Source organism: Daphnia pulex, chromosome 8 (assembly GCF_021134715.1).
Source record: "Daphnia pulex isolate KAP4 chromosome 8, ASM2113471v1".
Classification (NCBI taxonomy): Eukaryota; Metazoa; Arthropoda; class Branchiopoda; order Diplostraca; family Daphniidae; genus Daphnia; species Daphnia pulex.
Genome location: NC_060024.1, coordinates 11,639,258 through 11,657,878, shown reverse-complemented (window position 1 = coordinate 11,657,878; position 18,621 = coordinate 11,639,258). Strand labels below are relative to the sequence as shown.

The 18,621-nt window shown below is 38.3% G+C and overlaps 2 protein-coding genes, 3 long non-coding RNA genes and 1 pseudogene across 58 annotated transcripts in view; 3 read left to right on the top strand and 3 right to left on the bottom strand.

Moving 5' to 3' along the window:
- LOC124199894 (Down syndrome cell adhesion molecule-like protein Dscam2) overlaps positions 1-8,672 on the top strand; it is a 36,510-nt gene extending 27,838 nt beyond the window's left edge. For 44 of the 50 annotated variants that reach the window (XM_046595895.1, XM_046595900.1, XM_046595915.1 and 41 more), the window contains exons 21-37: positions 51-178; positions 236-662; positions 728-959; positions 1,025-1,201; positions 1,273-1,439; positions 1,720-1,881; positions 1,945-2,100; positions 2,498-2,638; positions 2,901-3,067; positions 3,138-3,549; positions 3,851-3,917; positions 4,068-4,073; positions 4,150-5,962; positions 7,718-7,883; positions 7,993-8,148; positions 8,249-8,436; positions 8,507-8,672. In XM_046595895.1, coding sequence (XP_046451851.1) covers positions 51-178; positions 236-662; positions 728-959; positions 1,025-1,201; positions 1,273-1,439; positions 1,720-1,881; positions 1,945-2,100; positions 2,498-2,638; positions 2,901-3,067; positions 3,138-3,549; positions 3,851-3,917; positions 4,068-4,073; positions 4,150-4,210 — 2,303 coding nt within the window. In that variant the 3' untranslated portion in view covers positions 4,211-5,962; positions 7,718-7,883; positions 7,993-8,148; positions 8,249-8,436; positions 8,507-8,672. The remainder of the gene's footprint in view (positions 1-50; positions 179-235; positions 663-727; positions 960-1,024; positions 1,202-1,272; positions 1,440-1,719; positions 1,882-1,944; positions 2,101-2,497; positions 2,639-2,900; positions 3,068-3,137; positions 3,550-3,850; positions 3,918-4,067; positions 4,074-4,149; positions 5,963-7,717; positions 7,884-7,992; positions 8,149-8,248; positions 8,437-8,506) is intronic. The other 6 variants (XM_046595905.1, XM_046595877.1, XM_046595906.1 and 3 more) reach the window with 3 other exon arrangements.
- On the bottom strand, positions 5,417-6,674 carry LOC124199896 (methyltransferase-like protein 7A). The gene is made up of 4 exons (XM_046595926.1): positions 6,399-6,674; positions 6,179-6,339; positions 5,839-6,089; positions 5,417-5,769 (listed from the first exon to the last, which is right to left on the bottom strand). Exons 1-4 carry the CDS (start codon positions 6,512-6,514, stop codon positions 5,515-5,517), a joined length of 783 nt encoding a protein of 260 aa, XP_046451882.1. The 5' UTR covers positions 6,515-6,674; the 3' UTR covers positions 5,417-5,514.
- A 738-nt stretch (positions 8,673-9,410) lies between the features above and the next one.
- LOC124199897 lies at positions 9,411-10,856 on the top strand (annotated as a pseudogene).
- A 979-nt stretch (positions 10,857-11,835) lies between these two features.
- On the bottom strand, positions 11,836-13,008 carry LOC124199893. 2 transcript variants are annotated; one of them, XR_006877054.1, is made up of 5 exons: positions 12,708-13,008; positions 12,514-12,607; positions 12,329-12,450; positions 11,997-12,151; positions 11,836-11,930 (listed from the first exon to the last, which is right to left on the bottom strand). It is a non-coding gene; the product is annotated as an uncharacterized LOC124199893 (long non-coding RNA). The 2 variants fall into 2 exon arrangements; XR_006877053.1 differs by having other exon boundaries at positions 12,514-13,008.
- A 456-nt stretch (positions 13,009-13,464) lies between these two features.
- LOC124199892 lies at positions 13,465-14,555 on the top strand. Of its 2 annotated transcripts, none has more exons than XR_006877051.1 (4): positions 13,465-13,888; positions 13,951-14,100; positions 14,163-14,258; positions 14,352-14,555. It is a non-coding gene; the product is annotated as an uncharacterized LOC124199892 (long non-coding RNA). The 2 variants fall into 2 exon arrangements; XR_006877052.1 differs by having other exon boundaries at positions 13,465-13,893; positions 14,032-14,100.
- LOC124199891 lies at positions 14,283-17,193 on the bottom strand. 3 transcript variants are annotated; one of them, XR_006877048.1, is made up of 7 exons: positions 17,112-17,193; positions 16,929-17,006; positions 16,490-16,663; positions 16,107-16,211; positions 15,804-15,987; positions 15,526-15,643; positions 14,283-15,200 (listed from the first exon to the last, which is right to left on the bottom strand). It is a non-coding gene; the product is annotated as an uncharacterized LOC124199891 (long non-coding RNA). The 3 variants fall into 3 exon arrangements; XR_006877049.1 differs by having other exon boundaries at positions 14,283-14,981; XR_006877050.1 differs by having other exon boundaries at positions 14,283-14,978.
- Between the last annotated feature and the right edge of the window lie 1,428 nt (positions 17,194-18,621).

The following is an 18,621-nucleotide window of genomic DNA, read 5'->3' as shown; positions in this document are numbered from 1 at the left end:
GAATAACATTTCATTAATAATAAAATCCCTGGAAATTATTTATTTTTCAGTTCCTGGATCACCTTCGGCTGTCAAAGCTCTTTTGATGACTCCGGATTCAATTTTAGTCAGCTGGAAAGCACCGGAATTGCCAAATGGAATCGTCAATCAATACACCGTTTACATTCAAGAAGGATCGGTAAATGATTGACATGTTATCATTGTTAGAATTGTAATACAACTTCTTTAATTTCAGGAGGATGCTCGTAGTCAGAAAGTGTCGCCATCTCAACTAAATTATGAGGCCAGCGGACTGAAGAAGAAGGAGCGCTACAATTTCTGGGTAACGGCTTCCACTAACGTCGGAGAGGGAGAGGCTTCCAAGACCGTCACGATTGCTCCTGGTACCCGTGTTCCGGCCAAGATTGCGTCGTTTGACAACACTTTCAGCGTCTCGTACCGCGAAGATGTCAAACTGCCCTGCCAGGCAGTCGGTGCTCCATTGCCTGAAATCCAGTGGAAAATCAAGGGAACTCCTTATGCCGCATCGGAACGAGTTCGCCTACTGCCTGAAGGATCTCTCCTCGTCCGTGAAGTCACTCGCGATGATGCTGGAGAGTATACCTGCACCGTCGAGAACATGTACGGCCAAGACACAGTCACTCACCAACTCCAAGTTCAAGGTGACTTTCTCAAACATCATAAGTTAAGAAAACGAATTATTAATTTTTAAAAATTTTATCGATAGCTCCTCCATATCCGCCTCACCTATCGTTGGCATCCACCACCACTACGTCTATTACGATCAAAGTGAAACCGCGAAAGGAAGAAGAGACACCTATCCACGGATACACTGTTCACTACAAACCCGAGTTCGGCGATTGGGAGACGACTCAAATCGGCAACTCTCTTCAGGATTACACGATCGAGAACCTTTGGTGTGGAACTCGTTATCAACTCTACGTCAGAGCCTACAATGGGTATGTTTATCATTGAAGCACAGAGCTCTTTGTTGGTGTCACGTAATCATTCAAATTCGAATCAGAATCGGAACGGGAGAAGGGTCGGACGTGATCAACACACGGACCAAAGGATCAGCTCCAGCTGTTCCGGATGCCAACCGATTTATCGAAGGTTCAGCTAGCAGTGTGACACTTCATCTAAGTGCCTGGTCGGATGGCGGTTGTCCCATGCTTTACTTTGTTGTCGAGTATCGCGGAAAGTATGTTTTGATTTTCTGAATTTGATTTTGAATTATCCGAGCGTCGGCACTCATCTTTGTTTTCCTTCCAGGGGAAATCAAGACTGGACTTTGGTTTCCAACAGCGTCAAGCCCGGTGGCAATTTCGTCGTACTTGATCTCAGCCCGGCCACTTGGTATAATCTTCGTGTGACTGCCCACAATAACGCAGGTTCAACTGTTGCCGAATATGAGTTTGCCACTCTGACCCTAACCGGAGGTAAATATAAACAAACACTGACGGAACCTTTTTTCTTCAAGTGGATCTTAAGCCGCCGATGTTGTGAATGGCTGTCGAGTGGGGTTGTGTTTAGTTTAAAGAAACGGGAGGGGTTCGCGGTCTAGGCGGAAGAAGGCAGCTTTAACAGTGTTGACTTTAGTTTTCGGCTTCCGACAGAGGTTGCCACAGAGTGAATGTTTACGCAAACGGCTTCCGTTCAAAGATTTCTCCATGTCAAGTGCTCAATATTAAACTGGAACGTATTATTTCATTTCAAAAGGAACGATCGCCCCAGCCAGGGAAACATCAGAGAAGGAAAATCCGCTACTGGCCATGTTGATGAATTTGAATCTGGTGGTTCCAGCTGCCGCAGCCATTATGGTTATTATCGCCGCCATCGTCGTCATTTGCGTCATCAAGGGCCGCAACAACGGCCACAAAGGTTTGCTTTTGTTAAATTATTACTCGGTTCATCTCTTGTTTCATTTTCATTTTGTTTGGCCAGATGATGTCATCTACAATCAAGCTTCGGCCAGCAATGCGACCATGAAACGTAACGGTGGTGACATGCGTGATGAACTTGGTTACATCCCTCCACCCAACCGCAAGCTCCCACCTGTGCCAGGAACCCAATACAACACTTGCGACCGGATCAAACGCGGTAACTATTCCATTCAAAGTATTTTTTTTTTCATTTCATCCTTTCTTTTTTTTCTTACTGTCGATTCAATGGTATGCCATGAGTGTTTGCAATGCACGTTTATTTTTCAAATTCTCTTTTACAATCAAAAAAAGAAAAAAAGAAAAAAAAACATTTGGTAGTCGACGATTCACTGATTTTTTTTTTTTTTTATTTATCCGGACGGTTCTGCGTTTGTGACGATCCTGCCGCTTATTTCCGTTTCCGTTCGCTATATTTGTATTGCGTTTTTTCATTCCCGAATTTTGTTTTTCTCTGGCTATACTCATTCCATCCATACATCGACGAAAAATACCTGACAAAACACACACAACACACACAAAACGTACACTTACGCAAACGAAAAACAAAAAAAAAGGTCACGCAGACTGTCATGCCTATCGGACGCTGGACCCACGCCGACCTGTTTATGACGAACTGTCAATCCACCCACCCCCGCGCCGGAATGTAGAGGTTCCCGGTGAGGAGGTAAACCAGTCTGGGGCTTCGTTGTACGCAGGTAAATGAAAACCACCCACTTACCACTCCTCGCTTACCTTGTTGTGTCTCATTTTCTGCCTGGACTTATATAATCTTAACACTTTTTCTTATACCCTCGGTTGAAGGCATACTTTAACAAAAAAAAAAAGAAAGCCGATGACAATCTGTGTGGTACTCTTTTGTCGTATTAACTGTGTCTTTTTATTAACGAAATTGGGAATCTCAACAGTCCCGAAGGTATAAAAACGTCACTAATGATAATTCTCGGTATTTCCTTCAAGGTATGGATGATGAGATCTGTCCGTACGCCACGTTTCATCTGCTTGGATTCCGCGAAGAAATGGATCCCAACAAGACAGGAAACCAATTCCAGACTTTCCCTCATCCCAACGGAGGACAACCACCCCAACAGGACATGAACCACCACCGCCAAGCTTCCCAATCGATGGTAATCCGATGACCTTTTGCGCATTTCCGTACTCATACTTATTAACCGTGATCCGTTGCGACAACATTAGCCCCGTCCCGGAAACCGAATGATGCGAATGCCCAACGGCGCCACTTATGCTCCTGAAAACTGCTACGACGATCCGGCTAATTGTGACATGTACGGAGGAGCGGAAAGCAACTCTTATGCTTCGTATACCAATACCAATCCACCTCTGCCACCACCGGATTTCGGCACCAGCCCGAATCAGAATACCATGTTGGCCCGGCGCAGTGTCAATGGACAGCAATTACGCGGCAACGGAACCATGAATCTACCCCTGCCACCGTATCCGGATCCTCCCCAGCCACCTTTACCTCCTCCCCGCACCGGAAATGATTCCGCTAATGTCTCTAGCTCTTCCAACAACGACTCGACCATCAGCGCTGAAATCTCCGAAGCCGAATGCGATCGCGAACATTTGGTCAATCGTAACTATGGCGGTAAGTTTCGGGATTTATTTTATTTTTCATTAAACGGTTCCGGGTGGTAATCTGAAAAGAGGAAAAAAGCGGGATAAAAAGAAAAATAGCGACGTACTCTACGTCGAGGATGTATTCAATCTTCTGCGCTTGATTAACCCTTAGCGAAGTTGCATGTGATCTGTGATTCTGTGAAGGAGGTGAACGTCCATCTCTTTATGTATCTCAACGTGTGCTTATCGTTCTGATCTCTTTTATTCTACTTTGGTGTCTGCTTTTTTTGTTATTTAAAAAAAAAAATCCTCCGATCGGTTATCAACAGTCGGCATCCGGACCATGAACAGCAAGGATGGGATGAGTATGGAAGAAATGCGGAAACTGATTGAAAAGTAAGTTCCTTATCCAATTCAAACTCTCTCTCTGCTTTCACGATGTGCTCGTTCTCTGAATATTCCTTAATGACTCTTGAACCACGAAACAACTTCTTTCACTCATTCATTTCATTTCCCTTTTTTTTAAATCCATGCTTCCCTCTGAAGGAGCTCGTAAGTGAAATCATTAATGGCTTGTGTCAAATTTCCCGTGTTAACGAACCTATTCGACTTGGTGTTTTCTCAACAGGAATGAAGGTGGAGCCCACGTCACTAATGGTCTGATCGCATACGACACTGTCAACGTCTGAACAGCTGGGGAAGTAAAGAAGGATCTGAGATAACCTATATGAGGTTAACAATGTTATCATCTGCGTGGTGCTTCAATTCTTTATTTTGATTGTCCTCAAGGATATTTCAACATCTACAGTTAATCTTGCTTCGTGATTTTGTCAACGCTTTTCTATTACTTCTCCTCAACCTTGAATAACGATTATTGCATGTTTAACACTTCTTTTGAATTTTGAATATCTTAATTAGAACAACTCCTAATATCCGAAGCGATGTCGACTTCCACGTAGCTTTGTGTTTAGATATCAGTCCCAGACACATTACCCCAATTCTCATCCCCTGTAAATGAGTGAAGCGACATCGAAAAACAGTTCGATTTTTAACGCGTTTCTGTTATATGACGATAAGGTTCTTTTCCTCTTTCATCTTCTTCATTTTTGAGTTTGAATTTTTCCGCTGACGCGTTCGCCTGTATAGGCGTTCCGTCAGTGCTCAAAGTTGTATATCTAAGTACTACTATCAGTTGATTTATTGGCTTCCTTCATACTTTTAACAATTTAAAAAAATCGCTTCCTACGGCGTTATTTCATAATACTGCAGCGCAGCTGCTGTACTTGCGCCATTGAAATTTTACTTTTCGCTCGCTATATCTCCTAATAGCTTATTCGCTTTTGATGTCCTCGCAAAAGACTGTGGAATATTGTCTTCACCTTTTCGTCGCCGATCAGTGTTAAAATGGCTGAAATTGAAGAGAAACGGATACCCCGGAAATAATGAGGAAAACAAAAAAAACTTTGTAATGTGGCGAGCGATGTTTGCGCAACCCCCTTTTGTGTCGTGCTTGTCTTTTTATTACTTTACAATTAGGAAAAACTTAACAATTATCTCCCTCAATCCTTCTGATATCCCTCAACCTTATTTTTCCCCTTATTTTTGATTGTAAATTCGTGTAAGTTACTAGTCAGTAAGAAAGGGACTTAGATTTACAGACTGCAGTAGACTAGTGACTCTTTTTAGACAACATGAAAAACAAACAAAACAATGACTACTGGATTCTGATTAATCAAAGGGTAGATTCGGAGTTGAAAAGGTTGTAATAACTGAACTGCTGCATGGAAAAATGCTGTACTCATTGGATTTAAACACGAATCTCGGTAATTGTGGGGATTATTATTGGTTCAATACAATGCTCTTCGTCCGTGTCCCTAAAATCAACTTGTTATTTATTCCTCGTCACTCTGTTTATTAACCAAGATAAGAATTTTAAGCAAATGATAAACCGTATGCATCGTAAAACAATTTTTTAATTTTGATAGAAATATGACTATTTTGTGGCGACTCCCATGACGTGAACACGAACAAGTTTCCATATCAACGACTTTTTCAAGGGGATATCGAAACGCTTTTGATCGATGTGTGAAAACAAAGTTTTGTCTTCTGCTACCAGGTGATCGATGTTTCGGTTCAAGTGACATCCAAAACACAAGTCCCAGATTGTGTAAGTCAACAGATTTTGAAGAAAATGAAGCCAAGTTCCAGGTACGTCGTGAACATGTTCCCAATAGTAGAATTTACCACCCTGTTGATGTAAAAAACGTCAGATAATCAATACTGGAAAACTAACACAAGTGAACTGTGTTACGCTTACGGGTGCGAGGACACGATGAACTTCTTTAAGTGTTTGTTTGACATTTCTAACTGAGCACAGCACCAAAGTAGAAACAACAACATCCATACTGTTGTCTTCCACTTCTTTCATGTCTTCAGCATTGGTAAGAATAAATTTCTCCATCTTTATGTCACTTTTGCTTTGCCTCTTGTAAAAAAGGGGTTCAAAAAATGCATTTGGCTCAACAACAGTTAACTTGGAATTTGGGGGGAAAAATTCAAAATTGGCACCTGTTGCATTGCAGGTATTGTAAATGTTAGCAACAGTCCGACAAACCTTATTACTCTATCAATTGCTATTGAGACTATTATATAATTACCAGAACCAGCCCCGATTTCTAGTATTCTCAAAAGGCCTCTGTTTCTTAAATACAGATCAGCTGATTTGTGGTAATTCATGGAATGGAAATGAATTTTCTTTATGTCTTGCATAGCAGTGTGATATTTGACCATTGCACGATTCCAGAAAGCACTTATCAGTCTGTATTTTTTAAAAGTAAATTTGAAAATTTGAAAACTTTAAATTCAAAATTGCAATACCTTTCTTTGAGTGAACTTCCAAATTTCTGAATGAACATAAACATAAGAAATATCAGCAGAATTGGGACTAAACAAAAATACAAGGCCTTTTGAACTACAACATCAGTAGTGGCCATTTTCCTTCAGTCTTCACACATAACAATTAGAATTGAAGAAGTGTGGCAAGGAGGAAACTTTTGAACTTTGATATAAAAAATTGTTTAAAATTTTAAACTATCAACAAATAGATAGATAGCTTCGTCCGCCGAGCTAGTTGTTATCTCATTAGCTCATAATGGTATACTTGCCGCGCGCTAGATTGCGTGCGATGCATGGTTTTGAATTTAATTGAATTTTGATTTGAATTTAATTCAAAAAATACAAATTAAAATTTTCCGCTAGAAAGCGGCTAAACTATGTAGGCCTAAGTACTGCTACAGTGATTACCGAGCTTTCCAATGGTGACCAAATCAAAAGAAAACTTGATTTGTTTGCTTTTTTAAAGATATATTGCTTTCTACGCGAAATGTGACTTTAAAGCAGCTTTAAAAGTGTTTAACTGCATCAACCTGAACCTGGGTAGCATTTAAATTCTGTTATTACTAAAAAAGGCAATCCTTATGTAGCATATTGCTGTCGAATTGTTATAAAATGGGGAATAGGGCCTTATATATTTTAATTATAATAATAGCATTCACATATCCATGAAAGATTGCAAATTTTTCATTTGTTAAAAGAACACCCTGACCGAGAAGACTCTTTTAATCTAATGGTTTCTAAACGAATGGAAAGAATTGGCTCAGAAAAAACTAGAAATCTACTGTTTACTAAAACCTAATAAAACCTGAAAGAAAATATAAATCTCTTTTCCACATTTCCACTGCACATGTCTCGATGAAATTCTGTTTATCTCATGTGAAGATAAAGGGAATATTCTGGATTACGATGTACGAAGTTAAAGCTTAACATTAAGATCCAAGTTTTCCGTTATTTACGTTATTTACCGTTATTTACCTGTGTAGCAATATGGTTTGTTAGCTCGGACAACAGAGCAAGGTGCAGTAGTTATTATTGGTTTTGAAATAACGCAATGACCCGGATCATATTGTCGAATGATATATTTTCTTTGTGTATCTGCTCTGAAACTGAATGCCCTCTACACAATCACTCATCCAACTTGTCAGTCGGCGTGATAAACTAGCTGAATTTTACCACATGGGCCCATTTGTTTATACACATCACGTTTTGACATATTTACATTTTCATATGACACAGTTGAGATAAAAACGACTGTACAGCTCGGATGGCCATAGCCAGCTATAAAATAACCATCTGCATAGTTGTTTGACAGCAGTTCTTGTAAAAAAGCCCTTGCACGCACCATGTCTCTCATCAAGTCATTCGCTCTTTCGGCCTTGGTGGCTCTTGCCGCTGGTCAGGTCCAGATCAAGACCAAAGCCAAGAAGTTCCAGCCCGCTGTTGCTCAAAATATCATCAGCCGAGAAGGTACGTAATTAATAATTATTTTTGGCATGATTAAAAAATTATTTGAAGTTATTCTTTATTGTATATATTTTAACGGCATTATTTTGTGGCTGATTTTTTTAAAATGTAGTTTGCGGTGATGTGTATGAAACTGGCACTGGAGGAAGCATCATTTCGCCCAACTATCCAACTGGCTACAACAATGGGGACTCTTGCGGATGGTTTTTGACTGCTGAAAATGGAAATAGAATTGCCGTCGTCATCCACGATCTGGATACCGAATCAGGTCAGTTTAAGCTCCAATGAGTTTTTCTGTAAAAAAAAAAAAAAAAAAAAAAACAAATAGGCTTCAACGAATAAGATTTATTATTGAATGCAACGTAAAGGTTTCGATGTTTTGACAATCCTTGATGGTGTTACTGGAGAGTCACCCGTCCTGGTTGAACTTTCGGGACAAGCCTCCAACTTCGCCGTTCTGTCCACTCAACCTTCCATTTTCGTCGGCTTTACCTCTGATTCCTCCATCAACGGTCCTGGATTCAACGCAAGTTGGACTCAAGTCAACCCACAAGCCGTAAGTAGTTTAGGATTTATATATATACATTGCCGATCAGAAACTGACAAACTATTGCACTGATTTCCAGAACTTGGAACTTTTTGGCCTGTAAACTACACGACTCTGTCGACTCCTGTTAACCCAAGACTGTAATTTACGTAGAATGCACATTCAACATCACTTTGCGAATTCTACTGCCAAAAAGACATGTTTTGTAGCCAGAAAGATGTTAAAATAAATTTGAAAATATTTAAGTTGTTAGAATTATTGAGAGCCAAAAAGAAAGCATCAGTCGTTTAATTTTAACAATCTAATTACCTTGAAAAAAAAAAATAATAATTTCAAAAAAAATTTCTCATCTGTTTTCGTCTTTTTAGTTATGAATAATGACTGTTTATCGCTTAAATTCTTATTACTACCTTTTTAGAGAAGCAGCGGAAGGTTACATTAAGGTATCGGAAAATTGAAATTCAGTCAAAGAGTTAAAAGGCATAAAACATATAGTTTTCTACGACGCACTAGAAATGTCACTATATATTATAAGCTTATTGATTTGTATTTTCTTTCCTAAGTTTTTTTCCTAAGCTTATCTAACACAACATGAATAGCCTGCACATAGTCAATGTACTTTCGTATATGGGCTGATGTGTACTTTGTGTGTACGCAACTGATAATTAACGGACGATTGGTCAGATAAAGAATAGATTTTAGACTTGGACTAAAGCCTCGCTTAATAAACGTTTCTGACGCTATAGACAGCATACTCGGATAGCCTTTCATTTTCCACTGTAAGAAGCATTCGTTTAGTAACGTTTACTTTGCACATCTCTGAAGAAATTTCTCGCTTCCACCGGCTTCCACTATAACGAAAACAGTAGAACTCCACTACGCGACAATAGAACCAATAATTTTTTTAATAGGAGTTCTACTGTCGGGCATTGGAGTTATTCTCTATTGTCGTGGAGTTATTCTCTATTGTCGGGTACGTACTTTTAATCCACCGCAGTTGTAAATGTGAATCATAGATGGCGATGAAACTTGTATTTTAGTCTGCTAAAAAAGAGTCAAATAAAATGTCTGCAATTGTCAACCTACGTGTTTTCCGTAATTTCAGCAGTTTGTGTCAACTAGACCCATTTCTAATTATCCCACATCATTTCGCAAAAATGAAGAAATTCAAAAAGTGTATGGTAAATTTCATCTTTTTAAAATGGCGCTTAGTATCATTAGATTATTTACACGTGAATGGCATGTGCTGTAACCTGCTTTCTGTTTAAATTTATTAGGAGATGACGAATTCCGTTCGCTGGATCTGAGTCCCAACAAGTATTTGAATATGAGATCTTACGGACGTAAAGTATACAAGAGAGCAGCAGTTCACGTTCCAACATAACGCGCTTTTGATCAAGACTGGCCCTCAGTCAGGCCAGTTGCCAGGTCTTTCCATCCGCTAGTGTCCTGCTGCCCTTGCATCAGGGCTGAGTTGGGTCGGGGGCAACACCACCCGGTAAATTTTCCAATGCAGAGTTGATGAAGATCCCCAACTTTCTTCACGTGACATCATCAACAAATTGAGAGACATTGCCAAGCATTGAAAAGTGAGAACCCTGCAGTATAATAGATATTTTAATAAAGCTTTGACCATCATTTGTTTGTAGAGTTCTGCACAGACTGCCGTAAGAGTTGGATCACAACGAAAGGATTTAAAAGCATTTACCCATCACAATCACAACTAGTGATTACCTTAATTCTTTCCCCTCATTGAGTGATGCCGGAGCCAGAATTGTAACACTCCAGGTCTGAAAAGAAGAAAAAAAACGCATTTGATTTCCTGTTATAAGTAACTCTTTTCTTCCCTCATGTAGGTGAAATTGAGCTCTTTGAAATTGGACAACCATGTCAAGGATAAATTCCTCTTTTTCCTTTACCGGCTGTATGTTTTGTAAGGAAAACTTCAGAACTATTCAGGTAAATATGTTCAACTTTCTAACTGTGAGACTACAGACTTAGTTGGCATGTGTCCTGCGACTATCTCTTAACTTATTTAGTGTAGAATTTTCAGTTGTCCACCTTGTAAATGCTTGCTAGCTGTAGGTTCTTTTGCAACTTTTATTCTGAAGGATTGTGTTTGCATAGTTTACTTTGACTTCTGCCATTTTTTTTTGTAATTTAAGACATTGTTTCAATGTTTCCTAGAAAGTTGATAGAAATTGAGTTTTTTTTTATAAATAGGATTATCAGTCTGGTAAAAATATGAGCTTCTTTGTTGCTGCCCAACGTACACATGGATTTAATGCAGCCAGCTGAGGGCCTTAACTCTTGTAAATAACGTAAAGTGACATTTATTCATTTAGATTAATTCATTTCATTTTGGTTATAGGTTTAGTGTTTTATGTTCGCGTAGTTGCTGTCCGATGTGGCACGTTGTTGAAGCCTATGCTGGTTAAAGATCTTTCTACATCAAGTTCAATTGGCCGTTCCTTGGTGCTGGTGTTGTGTTACCGAAGTTGCATCATATTTTGTTAAAGTGTCATCGTGACTATTGCAGTTTACCGTTTATAAGTTCAGAAGCAACAAAAACAAATATGGGATGTTGATGTCAAACAAATAATAAACATGTTTTGGGGGTTGGGAAGGGAAAGTGGTGGATGTTGGAGGATATTTCAAGTTTGGATAAAAATTCAGTTAATCTATAACCATACAAATGTATCCCTACCAATTAATCTCCAAACCCCACAAACATATGCCTTTCAATCCTTCAAACCCCGAAAACATACACCTACCATTCCAACCCTTAAATCTATACCCTCAACCCTATAAACCAATGTTAAACCTTAACCATGAAATATCCGTAATAAATAAAAAAATACACTACATGAAATAATTTTTATTTTCTTTTTAAAATGTTCAAAAAATTCAATAAACAGAGCGTCCGGTTCAAGACGATTTTCTTCTGCACGAGTTTAAACGCAACCCGCCACCACCGCTGCGGCAATGAGACAAAAAGCGATGGTTTAGTTTTGCGGAAATCTGCATCGTCTTTGTAACTTGACTGACAGAGATTTCCACAAAACATAAACCATGGCTATTTGTTTCATTGGGTAGTGGGTTGCATTGTTTAAATCGCACATGCTGTTATAGGACATGTCTACGGCCCCCAGAGATAAGTATCTGGACCGAGAAGAAGAGAGAAGTACGAGGCAAGTTTTTCCGGGGAGATGTAGTCATACTAGGCTTCCGGGTTAGACTCATGACCCTCCAAAAGTTTTCATCGGATCATGCGTCTTCCAAGTCCCCGTTCGACCAGAGCCCTCCCCTCCTCCTGGTTTCACAGCGGGTGAGTGACCACCGGCGGGCGTTGGTTAGTGGTTAGTTAGGGAAACGGGGCCACAGAAAAGAAGGGAGCCCAGATATGCATTTATCTAACAACTACACAATGTATCAGTCTTGAATTACAGCATTCTCTTGTCGGTTTTCACAAGTGGGTGTATGATCAGTAGCGAAGGATTACCCTGTAAGCAGAATGAACATTTATTTGGATAATATTCAAACAAGGTTGTAGCAACGGAAAACAGTACCTCAAATCAAGAGGACCTGTGTAAGGAAGTAAACAGGGAGATTCAAGGGTAGCAGCCAACGGGTTAGCAAAAAACCTTGTCGACTGTATAGTCCTTTTTCTTCAAATAACATGACTTCTCATAAAGTCTATCATGCTACATTAGAAACCTAAAACCTGTAAATAAAAAATAAAGTCACCTTGTCTATAATTTGTGGCATCAATGTGCTTGATGTCTGTGATCTAAAAGAATAATTAAACTTAAACATTAGATAGGCTTAAGTGCAGAACAATACTTTAAATACATATAAGACTGCAACAAAATAAGTTCAGTGACATTTCAAGTAAACTTACACACTAAACCACCAATCAGTTATGTAAGATTCTCTAGAAGATGGAATGAGAAATTGGTCCATGCTTGGGTTGGTGATCTGGCAAGTCCCATAGAATGATTCAGCCGATAATAGTGATGAATCCTAATAAAAGATGAGAAGACTATGTTCCAGCAATACAATATTAAAGCTAGCATTGGTTGTTACCACTCTGTCATTTGGATGACATATTCCGTAGGATACCAGGATTTTTAACACAATAGTTGATGGTACTGGCTTCATGCACCTTTCACATTTTTTCCTGGAAATGGAGTAGAAATAATGATGTTATTACTTATTAGACACATATCCGGTAAACAACACATGCCAAACAAACTGCACAGGAAATCTAGTCAATTTACCAACGAATTCATTGGTAATTTACGAAGAAGATAGCTGTAGCTGAACTTTTGACAACGAACTGCCATTAACCCATATGTGACACAACAAACAACATTCTTTCACGCCATCTATTTGACACGTTCAAAACTCAATTTCTAAAGGACTGGCCTTAGATAGTCACAAGTCATAAAAGTAATCAAAAAGACCATTTCTCTTTGCTTAAATTAGCATGGAATCTTTAGAATTTTACAGAGAACAAAGCTCACTTGTTAGTTTCATGCAAATTTTCCGGAAGTATACCGGAAGTAAGCGATAGCTCCTTAACCATTGAGCTGTCGACAAAATTAACCAAAAATTCATGATCTACGTGAAATTTGGGGTCGATTAGGTGTAGTTTAAAAGAAATCCAGAATTTGGTCAAAATCGAAATTTTTCCTGAACTATAAGTTCAGGATTATTCTCGAAACCGGAAGTACGCGTACGTACAAAAAAAAACATGAACTTTACCACAAATTTGACGAGGATCACGAATATGTGGTTGTTTTGTGCCTCAGATGAATATTTACTAAACTACTGCCAGAAATGAGAAAACCGGAAGTAGAAAAAAAAAACCACATTATTCAAAATCTAACAAGTGAGCTTTGTTGCTGAAACAGAAACTGGCAGTTATAACCTAAAATTTCGTTATAGTGGAGGCGAGAAATTTCTTCAGAGATGTGCAAAGTAAACGTAACTAAACTGATGCTTCTTATAGTGGAAATTGGAAAATGATGATCAAAGGCTATGATGCTCTGTCTAGCGTCAGAAAGAAGAAACGTTTAAAAGAAACATAATAAAACTTAAAAGTTTAAAGCAATGTTCGCTCTAGCTCGTTATCAGTTAACACTTAATTGAAAGATCCAACAAACAAAGGCAAATAATTTGATACTCACGTAATATTCTCCCCTCCAAATTTATATCTCGTCTTCACCAAAAAAAGCCACCACCCGCAGCACCACACAAAACAACAGACGAAATCCCCAAGGTGATAATGGACGTCAGTCCAATTGGCAATTTCTACAGTGAGGAGAAGGAAGAGCTCTTGACATTCGTTTATGTGCCTTGTCTATGGCATCTGTTAGTGATTCCAGACGTTTAAGCACCCGGACAACAGCACTTGGGCTTGGACAGTGGATTGCGCTGAAAGGAAAAATACGTGTTGGTAAGGTAAACCTGCCAGTTTTTCAGATTTTGTTTCTATTCGTTAAAGTGGTTTACTACAAGGCAACAGCAAATGTTAAGTCAAACAAAAATGATTGTCAAGTTTAAAAACCTTTCCACACTAACCATGTCTCGCAACAACAGCTTGTTCCTGGCTCATTTGATCCTCACTCTAGATACTGGCCATCTAATTAAATAGGTCCAATTAAATAAGTAAGACAGAATTTCATTTTCTTTCATTTCCATGTTCACTGTCATGTGTAATTTTGAATTAGGACTTCACCCAAAACAAAAAGGGAATTATCTTACTAGAAAACTTGGTGCAGAAGTAGGGCCTAGTTGATTGATAATTCTGGATATGTGAGATGAGGGTAATTATTATTATTATTATTATTTTCTTCAGTGGGCCTTGCCTGTGGTATATCTATTCCTGTTTTAACCAAAATCTGTCTTTTTCCCTGCAGGTTTTGATGGTTGTATGTTGTATGATGTTCAAGCTGTTAATGTAGATGCTGCCCAATGAGGAGATGGTGATAACTGTGCTTAAAGCTGCTACTGTCCTTGGTGGAATATATTAATGTGTTGTTCATCTGTCATGTCATATCCATGCAACATATTATAAGGATAACGAAACGTAAGTATGAACAATAAATAGAAGATTCTCAATGTTTTATTTGTAAATTTTGCTATAACATAATATATATTTCAGGTTAATTTCATTTTTCTTATTAATTTATTCTCTATTATCATTATTTTTCATATTACCAATGTAAGCTCTTGTTTCGGACAAGGTTTAAATAATTATCTTTTTACATTCCCTGGACATGGAATAAGAGAAAAGAGTGTGAGACCAGTTTTGCTAGGTTGTGATTAATCATAGAATTAGACGTAAGTAGAATTCCTAATTAGATTCATGATCTTCCAAAAGTTTTCATCGGATCATCAACCTTTCAAGTCCCCGTTCGACCAGAGCCCTCCTCATCCTCCTAGTTTCATAGCGAGTGAGCGACCACCGGCGGGCGTTGGTTAATTATTAGGGAAACGGGACCAGAGAAGAGGGAGCCCAGATGTGCAATTATCTACATCATAACCTACTTCAATCAAGAATGAAAAAATGTTATCTGACGAAGAAAATACACTTAACACAAACAGTCAGAACACCAACACACTCTAGGATAACACCGCCACCACAGACTCCATAACAATAACAGCTCAACTTGATTTGATAACACCTTTCACCGGCTGGCCGCACCCAAAAACCAAGTTGTGTAAAACAACAATGCAGAAATATAACCTGACTGTGACTGTTGAACCTATTTTACAAACTGAACTTACTATTAAGGAACAGATTTATAATGTTTAATTGAAAAGAGTAAAATCTAATTAAGAGTAAAGTTGAATTAAGCAGTTGGTCAAATTCGTTATGATGTAAGACATTTTTCAGAGGAGTCGAGAGTAAACAAGATTTTCGAATTACACAAAAAAATTTTCTAATTATGAAAATTAAATAATGTTAAATCACACCTAATGATTCACGTATAATGAAACCAAGATGAAACAAAGGGAGCTACTCACGTGCTTGTCTTTAATCACCGACATTTACAGCTTTCTTTTAACGAAATTCATAAACATGATTACCTTGTCTACAGGCAGCAAGACACACGAGGCCAGTACGAGATACAACATTTCGGCAAAATGTACAGGTACTTTCAAGTCCGATGATTTTGGCAAAGGTGCTATTTACTTGCGAAATCACCTACACATTTTACAAATCGATAGTTTTCAGTCTTCATCCTTTAGAATAAAAGAGAAATAGCTTTTCAATTTTAGCATGGGAAACGTCAAGATCATCAAATTTGGGTGCGTCTTGGAACAAAATGGCTTAATTTTCCCGTCCTTGAACACACCCGCGTTACCTGGTGGACATTTTAGCTAACTAGCGACAGCCAATAGATTCCTTTTCAAATGACTGAACGGCGGAACGGCTGGATATTGCTTGCTTAGCACGCAGCAGCGCAACTGGAATTCGTCACGCCTTTCACTAGGTGGCACGAAATTAATCAAGTGAGGATGAAGACTAGATTACTCCAACAGCTTTCCCTACGACACAACACACAAATGATTTGGTTAGCTGTTTCTGACTTTCCCTATTTTTTCAACATACAAATCTATAGCAGTATTAACAGAAAGTGTGGGATTCAAGAAAAATATAAACTTACAATTTTCTGAAGAAATATAGTAACTTTTCTGCCTGTAGGTGTGAGGAGGCAGCAGCAGTTGGAGTTCTGACTAACTTTGGCATCAAACAGTTTAACAAGTTGAATCTAAAAGAAATGTGTCAATTAATATAAGTATTTCTGGTTTCTGCAAAATGGACAGCAATGAATCCATGTGATCAGATAATTTGGCCAAGTGGAATTTAGCTTTGGACAGGAATAGCTATTTCACAGGTAAAGCACATGAAGATAAACAAAAAAAGCAATTCTATAATCTTTCTCCAATTAAGGCTTCAGCACTGAATCTCTTTTTGACTGGTTCTACTGTTTACATTTCCTGACTTCTATATTGAAACAATCTAATTCTAATCATTAAGACAAAATACCTGTAAAAAAAACATGTGTCCAGAGAAGCTGAAGAAGGTAAGCAAAGTAACTGTAGATTCACCAACACCAGAGACAACAGCAGCTTATTCCGAGTCAAGCACACCTTTCACCATCTACACATTGAGCAGCAAACACCATCATTCAACAGCTTGAATTAATCTAGTAATTGAAACCTAAAGTGAAAAAGATTGAATTAGCTATGAAAAGATGCAGTAGTTACAAAATGAAATTAGCATGCCAACAACTTCTTTTGAAGGTGCTTCAACAATTTTTTTTTGAATTTTACAGCTGGAATAAATCAATGCTTGTATTAATAAAATTATCAATTGTAGTTGAAACAAAATGAAAATGTAATGAAATATCCAAATAAGGAATATAGTGAATAAGACTACTACAACATATTACGTACTTTTGGAAAACAAATATCAAAATAGTTACCATTGCATTAAAGTTTCTGGTACAAGACGACATTTCAGCATCCGGACAGCAATTTCCGGTCACACGGTTAGATGACACCTGGAAGTGGGATTGAAATTGTAGGCAAAATCACCTTTAGATCCACACACAAATAGTTCTATTTAACATACACAATAGTATTAATGGATAAACGAAAAAAAATACCTTTCCATCTCCATGATGCAAAATGTTGGAAATCTGACGTTATGGGCACAAGGCACCGTACAGTATCCCGAAGACGAATGACGTGGATTCTGGATTTGCGATCGAACACCACCTATTGACAACATGACAAGTTACAACTTCACACCCTTAAACACAAGCCACTGCTTATTAGAAATGCTTACAATCATAAATAAAAAATAAATGGCCAACAAATTGATAAAACGTAGAAAAAAAAGTTTATCACCTCCTATTACTTCACAACTTCGCCATAAGGAAAATCCAATCATCACTTACTGCGACGAGTTGGATTATTTTGCAGATTGCTGCCGATATTGGACTTCTTCTTTAATCAACAAAGAATTCTTTTGCAGTATTAATGGATGTACAAAGAGACATCTTGTTTGCTGTACTTCAGAACTCTGTTAAGAGTTAGCTCAAATCGCTTTCTTTAATAATAGGAAGGGCCAAAGAGGTGTTAAACTAAAATTATGAAGTTGATTATCCTTAAAATGCATTTGCTAAAATTTCTTGCAACATCTATTACTACTGTTGGTCATTCCTTGGTGATTTATTTCCTGTTTATTTTGTCAATTTTGATGTTTGACTGTGTGAGGAAACATTTCAAATATTATTCCAATTTCAAACCGCTACGGCGCTACCACCATAACGTTTTTCTATCCACCTCCAGATGGCGAGAGGCGGAAAAGTTGAAACCTTCAAAACCAAAAAAAATAAACTTGAAACATCCACAATTTCAACACGAAGTATTTCACTATTTTAACAGTAATAAAGAATCGAAGTGAAGAATCAAGATGTTTCAAATTTCCAAAAATCATAAAAAAACTCAAGAATTTTTTATTTTATTGATCATATGACGAATTCCTAGTAAAGTCTAGTTTCGATATTCCTGCAATCATAAACCGTTGTTGAATTTTAGTAATCGAAATCATTGTTTCGCATCAAGCAATAAAATACACGCTGATAGTTATACAATACCCATGATTTGCATATTATAATACGCGATTCGATGCCTAGAGTGACATTTCCCGAAATTCAAACGACAAGCAGGAAGCGGCTTCCTCTGCTTAATAAACATCTATGGGCAAACTCTGAAGTTGACACAGTAATTTGACCTCGGCCGACGTCGTTAATGGCATCTGGGTCTACTTTGAGACCGCGCTTTGCCACGGTTCACTAGTTGCGGGCAGATAATGTCACCTTGGCGTCGTGAAATCTCCCGGAGTATAGTCGAGTCTCAGCTATATCAGTTGATGCAACGAACCTAGCCGTTTAAGCCGAGGCTCAAAATCTTTAAACTCTGGGCGCTTGCTCGCCCCATCGTTTCGCGGCTACTTTTATGTTTTTATCAGTGACAAAGTCACATGAAAATGTAAACCAGATCATTCACGCCGAAATTCGAACGCGTGCTGAGGGCGAAAAACGAGTCCAGAAGCCCAAAATAAAAAATCTAATCTGAAGAAACGTCCGTTTTTTATTTTATATGATTCCC